At 49.3% G+C, this 12,683-nt stretch overlaps 1 protein-coding gene across 1 annotated transcript in view; it reads left to right on the top strand.

Moving 5' to 3' along the window:
* notch3 (notch receptor 3) overlaps window positions 1–12,683 on the top strand; it is a 43,392-nt gene that overhangs the window by 23,445 nt on the left and 7,264 nt on the right. Inside the window, exons 5-25 of the mRNA XM_083780223.1 lie at window positions 110–232; window positions 321–554; window positions 710–865; window positions 992–1,177; window positions 2,484–2,597; window positions 4,040–4,153; window positions 5,569–5,802; window positions 6,112–6,222; window positions 6,341–6,533; window positions 7,056–7,201; window positions 8,256–8,489; window positions 9,121–9,273; window positions 9,510–9,738; window positions 9,849–10,050; window positions 10,200–10,356; window positions 10,456–10,640; window positions 10,748–10,880; window positions 10,994–11,251; window positions 11,362–11,474; window positions 11,587–12,116; window positions 12,247–12,579. Of these exons, the coding sequence (XP_083636349.1) occupies window positions 110–232; window positions 321–554; window positions 710–865; window positions 992–1,177; window positions 2,484–2,597; window positions 4,040–4,153; window positions 5,569–5,802; window positions 6,112–6,222; window positions 6,341–6,533; window positions 7,056–7,201; window positions 8,256–8,489; window positions 9,121–9,273; window positions 9,510–9,738; window positions 9,849–10,050; window positions 10,200–10,356; window positions 10,456–10,640; window positions 10,748–10,880; window positions 10,994–11,251; window positions 11,362–11,474; window positions 11,587–12,116; window positions 12,247–12,579 (4,138 nt within the window). The remainder of the gene's footprint in view (window positions 1–109; window positions 233–320; window positions 555–709; window positions 866–991; window positions 1,178–2,483; window positions 2,598–4,039; window positions 4,154–5,568; window positions 5,803–6,111; window positions 6,223–6,340; window positions 6,534–7,055; window positions 7,202–8,255; window positions 8,490–9,120; window positions 9,274–9,509; window positions 9,739–9,848; window positions 10,051–10,199; window positions 10,357–10,455; window positions 10,641–10,747; window positions 10,881–10,993; window positions 11,252–11,361; window positions 11,475–11,586; window positions 12,117–12,246; window positions 12,580–12,683) is intronic.

Raw genomic sequence — 12,683 nt, 5'->3', positions numbered from 1 at the left:
TACTGTCTTACAACTCGTCGTCACGGTGCAGAACAACAAATATATTGTAGAGAACAAATTCAATGTTTTGTCACTACTGTCGGCCATAACGGCTTTCTCCGTCTTTCAGGATTTGAGGGACACAACTGTGAGAATAACGTGGACGACTGTCCAGGCCACAAGTGCATGAATAGCGGTATCTGTGTGGATGGAGTCAACACATACAACTGCCAGTGTCCTCCAGAATGGACAGGTACAGTGGCGCTCAATCGTGCACCTGTTTTAATATAAACGTAAAATGTGGAAAGTGGGTCTCAATGAACTGGGTTCACTCTCTCCAGGCCAGTACTGTGCCGAGGACGTCAACGAGTGCCTCATGCAGCCCAACGCTTGCCACAATGGCGGCACCTGCTTCAACACGATCGGCGGCCACACCTGCGTCTGCGTCAACGGCTGGACGGGCGACGACTGCAGCGAGAACATCGACGACTGCGCCATCGCCGTCTGTTTCAATGGAGCCACTTGCCACGACCGCGTGGCGTCCTTTTTCTGCGAGTGCCCGGTGGGAAAGACTGGTGAGTCAGATCTGATCTCAGGTCAGAATGGGTTAAAGGCCTTTCCCTGTGGGAAAGACCGGTGAGTCAGCCGATTTGATTTTCATTTGATTTGATTCGTTAGATTTGTGAGCTGCATATTGACATCTCTCTCCACCTCTCCACGACCCAATCAGGTCTGCTCTGCCACCTGGATGATGCGTGCGTCAGTAACCCCTGCAATGAGGGTGCGGTATGTGATACCAACCCCCTGAACGGCCGTGCCATCTGCACCTGCCCTGCCGGCTTCGTCGGAGGGGCCTGCAATCAGGACATGGACGAGTGTTCAATCGGTGAGTCCTGATGCACGGTAACGTCCTTGGCGGAAATTGTGCCGTGCCTGATCTTTAGCGTCTCTCTCACTTTAGGTGTGTTACTAGTGCGTTTCTCATATTTCATTCTTTCTCTCCACCAACAAGGCGCCAACCCATGTGAACACTTTGGAAAGTGTGTGAACACGGAGGGCTCCTTCCAGTGTCAGTGTGGCAGAGGCTACGCCGGGCCGCGCTGTGAGATCGACATCAACGAGTGTCTGTCCATGCCGTGTCAGAACGATGCAACCTGTCTGGATCGCATTGGCGAGTTCACCTGCATCTGCATGCCAGGTACGTAACGTACCCCGACCTGCTCGCTGCTGACACCCAGTGGTTCTGCTGTTCAATTTGTACTTCATTTGGAACATTGTCTTGTTTGTGTTTTTTGTTTCCATACAAAACTGAGGAATTCCACTGCCTGCCATGTTGTAGTTGTGTGCATGTGGCAGCGAAACACCTTGAACACCATCTTCCTTCAAACTGTTGACGGTTGAATAGCCGATCACTCAAAGTTGAAGGAAGCCTGTACTGACTGCCAGCGTAGTGTTTATGTAATACAATTAGGTGTCATATGGGCTACGGCCCTCCTTTCCTCTGGGATCCACTGTACACAGCCAGACGGGGTATTATTGACTGAGTTATGGGCTGAGCACTGAGACAAAAAAAAAGCCAACCCCAGTGAAACTCTCACGCACAGCTCTACGTGCGTCCTGGGGTTTGGGGGACTATACAAATTAGAGCTGCGAGTCGTCTCTATAGGGCTGAGATGGGAGAGAGAAGGGTGAGCGGCCAGGGGGAGGAGTGTGCTGTGAATACTAATGAGCTGCAGAGTGGTGGGAATGGACAGGAACAATAGGGCCCCTCTGTGCTCCACTTTGCACCCCTCGCGCACACACACACACACACACACACACACACACACACACAGAGGGAGAGAGGTCTTTTCCCAGAGCCTCTCCCCCTGTCACCCCTCAACCCCCCCCCCCCCCCCCCCCCATGTTCACAGACAGGCCCTTCCTCACCACCCTCCTCCTCATCGTCTGGCTCACATAGAGCCGCTGATTATTTCTGATTCCACACCAGCCTCTCTCGGCGGGAGCGGCGGTCTGCTCCACACTCTGTCTCACCTCAATAGAGGAGCCCTCTCTATAGCACACGGTGCTACAGCTCAGTGTAGGCTAGCGGTGTACAGTGAGGGTGTGTGGTAGTTCTGCTCAGAGCAGAAGGAGCCCTGGTATTTTTGGAGATCATTTCCCATCCGGGGGTGGGGTGGGGGTGGGGTGGGGGGGGGGGGGGGTTAAAGCACCATTTTCTTCCCCCTGTGGTTCAGTAGAGACCATTGATTGAGAACCCTCCGAGGCCTCCTGTGACAGAGAGGAAAGTTTCCCACAGCCCGCCTGCATCCTCCACCCCCCACCCACCCACCCACCCACCCACCCACTCACACTCTTACGTGTGCACTAATTATAATACACACGACCATGCATCATTGGGGAAGAAGCGAGGAGGACGAGCGAGTGGAGTATTGGTCCTAATAACGTCTGCTTGCTCCACTGTGTGAAAGCGTTGATGTGTCATGATGATGCATGTCTTCCAGGCTACATGGGGACGTACTGCGAGGTCGACGTGGATGATTGTGAGAGCAACCCGTGTGTGAACGATGGCATCTGCAGAGATATGGTGAACGGCTTCACGTGCACCTGCCAGCCAGGTAAGTCGTCCCCCCCAACCCCCCCCCCCCACACACACACACACAGACACGTTTACCTACTCTTCCCTTGTTGCCAGCCCGACGTGGACATCTAAAGGGTGATGCGTGCATATTTAGTTGCGCATCATGTTGTGCACAAAGCAATAATAGCACAACACTAGACAAAAGATCTGATCAATCAATAGACAATAGAGTAGATCTGTAGCTATTTTTGGATGCATGACACCAGGCACGCAAACAAGTATAAATGTCCCATAGCCAGGTGATGTGCGCAGTGAGAACAGGTGCGAGAGGAACCAGAATGTCACCCTGAGCCGTCAGAGGGAGGGAGGAGGATAGTTTTGCCTGCTGGCGTTTAGAGCCACCACTCATAATAAAAAAAGCCAGGCCCCAAAGGCTGCCTATCCTCTTGCCTGAACAAAGACACTATTGTGACCCCCAGCTCCCCTCCTCTCTGGTGGAATGTGGAAAGGACAGCAGCCAGACCCCCCCCCTCCCCCTCCCACCGTCACTCCCCGCAACGGTGGGGGGAACAGCAGTCCTGCTAATGAGATTCTTTTCCAGGTCCGCAATTTACATCTGGGGTAGACATCCCCCTTCACCCCCCATCTAGCTATTGAGCCTGTAGGAGCTGATGCAGGAAAGGGAGGGGAGGGGTTCCCCAAAAAAGAAAACAATCCCACCGTCCTGTCCTGTCCCCCCCCATTCTTTCGCCCCTTTGGTCCAAGCACCATCTCATCTCACAGGCTATCCACACACTGTTCATCAACAGAGCAGATTCTACCAGCACACCATTCACCCCTCTCTGGGCGCCGTGCCCACTCTCTGTTTCTCAAACAAAAAGTCTCATATACGTTTACACAGGGAAATTACAAAACAATATTATTATTTTGTTAAATTCATACATACATTGCGTACCAAGACTGTATGTATCCAGTAACCATAGAGAACCATAGAATGAAATTGGCCACATTCCTCTACACTTCACAGTATATCACATTATCCTGGAATTCCAGGATTCAGCCTGGTCCAGACACTCCATAACCTGGAATGAGTCATGGCCCTGACATTGCATTTCAGCATCCAGACAGTACAGATGAGCAGATAGCCTGCCGCATTCGCCTTGCTCACATGCCCTTCAGTCACACCACTTCAGAACCTCCCCGCAGCACTCGGATTGAAGCACAGGGTTCATGGCCTCCGTTAGGGTCTTCTGCACCGAACCATCATCTCTCGCCATTGGTCCCAAGTGCACAGATAACACATGCATGCACCCATAACCAGTCGAGACGTTCTTGGACCCGACTTTGGCCAGACGTCCCTAAACGTAGCCAGAGACCTTTGCCCTCTTAAGAAGAGACAGTGCTGCCCTCTGACCTGCATGTGGACCCTTCCACTGGAGCTTTTCTCTGACCCCTCACCTCTGTGTTTGCCTGTCCCAGGGTTTACTGGCACCATGTGTCAGATCGACGTAGACGAGTGCGCCAGCACGCCCTGCCAGAATGGAGCCAAGTGCTACGACCGGCCCAACGGGTACGAGTGCCGCTGTGCTGAAGGTAAGCCTTCCTTTGCCCTATCTGCCTCGGCATACGAAGAATAGCAAAAATAGCTAATCTCTCGAAGCTAACAACGTGTCATGCAATGTGACTTTTGAGTTTGAAGATCATGTTGAAAGTGGTTAATACCTGACTGTGATTGTGTAACCGAACAGATAAGGAGTGGTCGATAGAACGTAGTGTTTCACATGAGCCAGAGCCACCTGTAGGAGTGTGTCTCGTCTCAGTGAATCCTCAAGTTGATCTGGGGTCAGCGGGTTCTCTTGGCCCTGGCAGATTGACTTGAGGCCATAATCCCCCTCTGGATCATGGGGTCACTCAGGGCCAGCAGCTGCCGATGACGGGAGGCATGGTCATCACCCTGACATCTGTTCATGTGTACCCCACAATGCATACCGCTTTATGGCAATAGTCAAATCCTCAATGTTATGGGAGCCAAATGGACCGTAACATTTGTACGCTTTGAGTTATTAATGGTTAAATTAACAGTATTCATTCATTCATTCATTCATTCATTCACTTCCACAAGGATGGAGATACCTGGAGATACCTAGATGCCAGTAAGCTACGACGAAGCTTTTATTGCAGTGATTGCATCGAGTTCCCTGCATGCGCGCGCGTGTGTGTGTGTGTGTGTAGTGTGCTGTTAGTTTGTGAGTTTGTTTGGGCCTGTGCCTGCAGGGGAGCCTGGCTCATTGTTTCAGTGGCCAGCTGCTTGGTATTCCCTGTGTTTGTGGGACCCCTCCGTTGAGTGAAGTGGCCCTGTTTGACGTGGCGCGGCCTATTGTCCCCCACCCACCACCCCCGCGCTCCCCCTGCCGCCGAGAACAAAGGCGGGACCGGGAGGCCCGTGTGTAGAGGGCCCTTCTTCCACTGCTTTGCCCAGCTCAGCACTGCTACTCCAATACACATACACACACACACACACACACACACACACACACACTAACCAACAGTGGCTTGTCTCGCACACGCACGGCGTCGGCATGGAAACCAAAGGGACCAGACTCCACACTGTAGAAGCTTTCATAAAGAAAGAGTGGGGAAATAGAAAGAGGAAGTTGAAAGAGATACAAAAAAAAAGGGAAATGGGGAAGGGAGTATTGTAAAATGAAAGGAAATTGATAGATTGAAGGAAAGAATGGGAATAAAGAGGATTACAGAAACAAAAAGGTTTTTTGGGGGTTAAAGGGAATTTGACTGTAATGGAGCAGGGGAAAGACAAACACGGTGGGTTCTCAAGGTAGTTATTTAACTCTGAGTAGGTAAAAACAGACCTGTGAGGGCAAGGCAGCTCTCGGGATTGTGCCGTGTTTAAAAAGCTTGCAGCTTGCAGTGCATTAACTGAACGGATGAGTGTTTCAGCCTTCTTAGAGCCCGTTCTTATCTCTCCTCCTCCCTCCCCCCCCCCCCAGGTTATGAGGGTACTCTATGCGAGAGCAATATCAACAACTGCCACCCGGACCCGTGCCACCATGGCACGTGCGTCGATGGTATCGCCAGCTACACCTGCAACTGTGACGCCGGTTACACGGGCTACCGCTGTGAGAACCAGCTCAACGAATGCCACAGCAACCCCTGTCAGAACGGAGGCAAGTGTGTGGATCTGGTCAACAAATACATCTGCCAGTGTCTACATGGAACCTCCGGTAAGATCTCCCGCAACGCACACGCACATACACACCAGCACAGACATCCTGGGTGTTAATGTAACTCTTCTGTTTCCAAATGGATACATTAACAGGATCTTAGTGTAGAGTGTAGAGTTGAGTTGAAATTCCAGACCAAAAGAATTATATTATAAAGGATGAAACATGTATGCGTACACAAATGGTTTTCGTGGTTTAACTTTCACTTTAAATGGTTTTCAAATCATCTGTGTAAAGGTCATCTCTTCTGACGGTGTGCTAATTGTTGTTAAAAGATATATGCCCTAATTTGGCTCCTCGTCCACACAGGCACAAACTGTGAGATCAACTTTGATGATTGCGCCAGTAACCCATGTGACTATGGTCTCTGCAAGGACGGAATCAACCGCTACGACTGCGTCTGCAAACCCGGCTTCACTGGTAATGTCCTCTGAGAAGAATGCAAACATTCTTTTTGACAAGAACAAATCCATTCTGTGTAAAAAGACATGGCTGATGAAACCATGACTGACCCGTGGCTGATTCCTTGTCTCTCTAGGTTCCAAATGTAACGTGGAGATAGACGAGTGTTCCTCCGGCCCCTGCAGGAATGGAGGCACATGCGTGGACGAGGAGAATGGATTTCACTGCCAGTGTCCCGAGGGCTTCAAGCCCCCGTACTGTTACTCCCAGGTGGATGAGTGTGGCAGCAGCCCCTGTGTCCATGGAGCCTGCAGGGATGATATCAACGGGTAAGAAAGTAACCAAGTACATTTACTCAAGTAATGTACCAGAGTACAATCTGGAGGTACTTGATTGGAGTATTTCCAATTTTCAGTACTTTTTTTCCTACTACATCCCGGAGGCAAATATTGCACTTTTAACCCTAGTTACTAGTTACTTTGTAGATTTGAATTATTATTATTACAGATAGATCTGCTATTTTCAAAAGGTTTTCAATACATTTTAGACATATGATACCCTGTGAAACGGAATATTCTGCATAATGAGTACTTTTTTACTTTTGGTACTTTAAGAAAATTTTGATGCCAATACTTTTACTCAAATTAATTAGGAAAACTGGACCTTTTCTTGTAACGTCCAGTAATTTCATTGCATTGCAGTATTGATACTTTTACTCGAGTAAAGAAAAATCTGTACTTTTCCCACAACTACCCTTTGTTTACTGTTTACAGTTTTAGTATGTTTCCAAAGGATAAACATGACAAACATGTTGACTTGATTACCCTCCTTTATTTACCTGTCCTTCTCAGGTACCGCTGTGACTGCGAGCCTGGCTGGGTGGGCAAGAACTGTGACCTGGACAGGAACGACTGTTTGCCCAGCCCCTGCCAGAATGCTGGCACTTGCATCGACCAGCTCAATGGCTTCAACTGCAAGTGTCGCCAGGGCTTCAGAGGTGAGAAGCACTGCAAACAATACATTTACCTTGGACCAGTCAGCATTTACTAACCCATGTGAGGATGCATGCATAATACATTTACCTTTTACATTTACCTTTAAATACATTTACCTTGGACCAGTCAGCATTTACTAACCCATGTGAGGATGCATGCATAATACATTTACCTTTTACATTTACATTTAAATACATTTACCTTGGACCAGTCAGCATTTACTAACCCATGTGAGGATGCATGCATAATACATTTACCTTTTACATTTACCTTTAAATACATTTACCTTTTACATTTACATTTAAATACATTTACCTTGGACCAGTCAGCATTTACTAACCCATGTGAGGATGCATGCATAATACATTTACCTTTTACATTTACCTTTAAATACATTTACCTTTTACATTTACATTTAAATACATTTACCTTGGACCAGTCAGCATTTACTAACCCATGTGAGGATGCATGCATACACAGGATTGTTTTATTTATTTATTTTTCTCTCAAAAAAGAAAGATATCTAGGCTTTAGGTGGAAACATTGCCACCACCCTAGGTGATGTACAGGCTTGGTACTGAACTGCACACACACACACACACACACACACACACACACACACACACACACAATAAATACATTTATGGCTAATTCAACCCAATTTCAACTCTTAAAGGAGTCAAGAGTAGACACGTATATATACTAGCATAGTTTTGATTAGATTTGTATACAATTTTCTATTACAATATTTTTTATTGAACATTCAATATTGTTGTTTAAAAAAAGAAACACCATAGAAGAAGGGAAGAGATTTGACAGTAGATGTGCCTCGATTAAAAACTTGGTCATAGAATTGAATGATTTGCACCTAAATGGACCCCACCAAGTCTACTGTTGTGCTGAATGACATTCTCATACCTCCCTCTAGTGGATATCTGGAGAACTACAGAACGCATTCATAATATGTTTGTGGAATCCAACAGGTTAGACACTAGCTGGGTTCCAGGACCACCGTCCATGTCACATCTAAAATGTAACGGTCCTCCTGTTTCCTAGGTAACCTGTGCCAGGTGAACATCAACGAGTGTGCGTCCAGCCCCTGTCTGAACAAAGGCAGCTGTGTGGACGGCGTGGCCAGTTTCACCTGTATGTGTGAGCTTCCCTACAGCGGGCCCACCTGTGCTGAGGTCCTCACTCCCTGCTCCCCCAACCCCTGCGCCAACCACGCCCTCTGCACAAACACACCGGACTACCTGGGCTACCAGTGCAATTGCCAACCAGGATGGCAAGGTAATAATAATAATAAAACTTTATTTGTATAGCACCTTTCATGACATGAAATGCAGCTCAAAGTGCTTTACAGAACAATGGAGAATAAAAGAAAAGCAAGGCAACGACAGTAATGCAATACAGTGAGGACATGAATAACAAAAACTAAAATAAAAACAACTAAAAGATCAATTAAAAGCAATGTTGTAGAAGTGGGTCTTGAGCTGAGCTTTAAAAATGTCTACAGAGGCTGCCTGACGAAGGTACAGAGGGAGCTTGTTCCATGCCGACGGCCCGTAGAAGCAAAAAGCTGCTTCCCCGTATTTTTTAGTTGCCATTTTTTTAGGCAAAGCGAGCAGGCCAGCAGTGGAAGACCGTAGGGGGCGGTTTGGGACATATTTAGGCAGGCAGTCATGTAGGTAGGAAGGTGCGAGACCATTGAGAGCTTTATAGACAACAACCGGAAGCCAGTGCAGTGATGCCAAAACTGGTGAGAAAGTTTTCCTCCCATTTAGTCAGGAAGACACACCTTTTGAGAGAGATAAGAAACAAAAACAAAAGTGAGATAAGGTCACCTGAAATATTAAGAGCGAACCATAGGTTATGTTCCAGAATTGTACTTTAACGTGTGTTGTTTAATTGTGCTCTCCAGGTCAATTGTGCAACATTGATGTGAATGAGTGCATCTCCAACCCCTGTAAGAACCGTGGAACTTGCACCAACACACCAGGAGCGTTCGTGTGCGCCTGCAGAGTTGGATATACAGGGCCCACCTGTGAGGTCAACATCAATGACTGTTCCCCTAGTGAGTGGCCACCAAGCTCAACACACTGGTTTAACATCACTACTGTACATCTAAGATGTCAGACACAATACTTCATTTATACCTTTGTAACTCCCCATGACTGACCCGGGACACTGAGGATGTGTATGCAATCAATGCATGTCCTGTATCCATTCCATATTTAATCAATGCATGTCCTGTTACTGTATCCATTCCATATTTAACAAGACGGCTCTTTTCTCTCTGTCTTGTTTCAGACCCGTGTCTGAATGGAGGCTCCTGTACTGACGAGGTGAATTCGTTCCACTGTAGCTGCCTGCCAGGCTTCACAGGGCCCCGCTGTGCCACGGAGATCAATGAGTGCCAGAGCTCGCCCTGTAAAAACGCTGCCACGTGCACAGACTATGTCAACTCATACACGTGCACCTGCCGGGCTGGATTCACTGGCATCTACTGTGAGACCAACATCCCCGACTGCACTGAAAGGTGACTAGATATAACTTTTGGAGTGTGCATAATGGGTTGCGAATAGTGTTCCGTGAATCGTTTGCGTGGACGATGTTGGAATCAAACGATCATTTGCGGTATGCCCACAGCTCCTGTTTCAACGGCGGGACCTGCACAGATAAGATCAACGGCTACGACTGCAAGTGTCGATCTGGCTTCACCGGTTCCCACTGCCAGTACGAGGTGAATGAATGTGACTCCCAGCCCTGTCTGAATGGAGGGATCTGCCAAGATGCACTGGAGTCCTTCCGCTGTTCTTGCCCCAAGGGCTACACTGGAAACCGCTGCCAGGTACACACACACACACACACACACACACACACACACACACACACAGAGAAACTCAATTAACACAGAGTATTTTCCAGAGAGAGAAAAGATTCCTTGTGCTGAGAATAAGAATGTTGAACAAGTCTCTCATCTGGTTCCTTCCATCCCAGTCATCAGTGGATTGGTGCAGACGCTCCTCTCCCTGCCAAAATGGAGGCCGATGTCGCCAGAAGGACGCCTCTTTCACTTGTGAATGTACTGGCGGCTGGTCCGGACGCTACTGCGACATCTCCAGGGTTTCCTGTGAGATAGCAGCTCGCCACAGAGGTAAGGGTCTGCCCCGTGTTTTTCTTCTGTCTTTGTGGCAACATTATTCTGGTACTCATGAAGAAAGGTGTCATGTCTTAATTCATTCTTCCCCACCAGGTCTTCAAACGGATGAGCTGTGTCACCGTGGCGGCCACTGTGTTAACACCGGGAACACTCACTACTGCAAATGTCCTGCTGACTACACTGGGAGCTACTGCGAAAGCCAGGTGGACCACTGTGAAGACAAACCCTGCCACAATGGGGCCACCTGCAGGGGCTATGTTGGAGGATACCAGTGTGACGTGAGTCCAGCACATCGTCTTCTTCAGTGTCAAGTAGCCATTAGTGTTTCAAATGATTCCTCACCATCGCAGCATTTGTCTAAATGTCCCTGATCTGGTCGTTCCAGTGCATGCCAGGCTACACCGGAGAGAACTGTGAGATGGAGATCAACGAGTGTCAGTCTCATCCCTGCCAGAACGGAGGCACCTGCATCGACCTGGTGGGCCATTACATCTGCTCCTGCCCTCCTGGAACATTAGGTAATGACAGACTCGCTCCGAAATAGAAACAACTTAAGTAGGATAAGTGAAGTGGCTGGGAGGGATTGCAGTTTGTTCAGTTATTCATTCAGTTATTTCTCTTTCTCCCCAAGGTGTACTGTGCGAGATCAATGAGGACGACTGTGCGTCACCGCTGAGGCTGCGTGGAGTTCCTCCTAAGTGCCTTAACAATGGCACCTGTGTGGACAGAGTGGGCGGCTACCGCTGCAACTGTCCCCCTGGGTTCACCGGAGAGAGATGCGAGGGAGACATCAACGAGTGTCTGTCCAGCCCCTGCAGTCCCACCAACAGCCTCGACTGTATCCAGTTGCCCAATGACTACCAGTGTGTCTGTAAGCCTGGCTTTACAGGTCAGAACCTTTTGGTTTTCTTAACCTCTGCACATACGTGTAAATGTGTTTGTGCAGTGCACATTTGTTTTGGTGGCTGCGCTGTAACACCAGTTCCATGTTCTCCTCAGGTCGGAGGTGCCAGAGCCGGTACAGCGTGTGCGAGTCTCAGCCCTGTCAGAATGGAGGGGCCTGTTCTGTGTCCGGCAGCTCAGCGCTAGGATACATCTGCACCTGTCAGCTTGTAAGTGCAGTAGTGCACGTGAACATCATTCAGGGTCATGAGAATTGGTTTAAAACAGTGGTTTGGTTTTCTGTGCTTGCATCATTCTCAATGATGTTGTGTGCGTCCTCAGGGCTATGCTGGGCCTACCTGTGAACGGAGCATGTCCTGCCGAGAGCTGTCCTGCTACAACGGAGGCAACTGTGCGCTCACCACACGGGGAGCGCGCTGCACCTGCCAGCCAGGCTACGCCGGGCCCCAATGTCAGCACCGCAGCAACGAGGGATGCTCCTCCCAGCCCTGCCGTAACGGAGGCCTGTGCACAGAGGAGACCAACTTCCCCTTCTTCCACTGCCAGTGTTCTGGCGGCTGGACGGGCAAACGCTGCGAGCAGAGCAGCAGACTGGCTGAGCTGCCGCCGCCCTCCTGCCCTCTGGCCGACTGCCACGGCAAAGCCAACGATGGAGTGTGTGACAAGGAGTGCAACACGCCGTCATGCCGCTGGGACGGCGGCGACTGCTCGCTGGCGGTGAACCCGTGGGCTCGCTGCACGGACCCTCGCTGCTGGCGCGTCTTCAACAACAGCCAGTGCGATGAATCCTGCAACAACGCAGAATGTCTCTATGACAACTTTGACTGCAAGAACAAGGAGAGAGTTTGCAAGTAAGCCACGTCTTGTAATCCAAACATCCTCAAATTCCTTCCTTTCCTCTAGGTCTCCAAGGTATGCCTGTGAAGAGAATCTTAGAATTAACGTTGCATCAACCTCTCTCTCTGTGTGTCTCTCTCCCAGTCCCATCTATGAAATCTACTGTATCGACCATTATGCCGATGGGCGCTGTGACCAGGGCTGCAACACAGAGGAGTGTGGCTGGGACGGCTTGGACTGTGCAGGGAAGGTTCCGGAGCACTTGGCCGACGGGGTCCTGGTTCTAGTGGTCCTGCTGCCTCCAGAGGAGCTCCTCCGCACCAGCACAGCCTTCCTGCAGAAGCTGAGTGCCATCCTGCGCACCACGCTGCGCTTCCGTCTGGACGACAACGGCAAGGCCATGATCCTGCCCTACACCCGCAACGAGGCCCGGCTCAAGAGAGAGCTCAAGAGGGAGCCAAACGAGGAGGTCATTGGGTGAGTCGGACATGCTTGTAGGATATTTAACTCATTCTGAACGGGCACCCATTTTGGTGTCAGCATCATGTTATGCTTTAGCTATTGAAAAATAGCAGATCTAC

The sequence above is a fragment of the Protomyctophum parallelum genome (assembly GCF_964188405.1).
Source record: "Protomyctophum parallelum genome assembly, chromosome: 13".
NCBI lineage: Eukaryota > Metazoa > Chordata > Actinopteri > Myctophiformes > Myctophidae > Protomyctophum > Protomyctophum parallelum.
The sequence above is the reverse complement of the archived record's forward strand: the minus strand, read 5'-3'. Positions and strand labels throughout refer to the sequence as shown.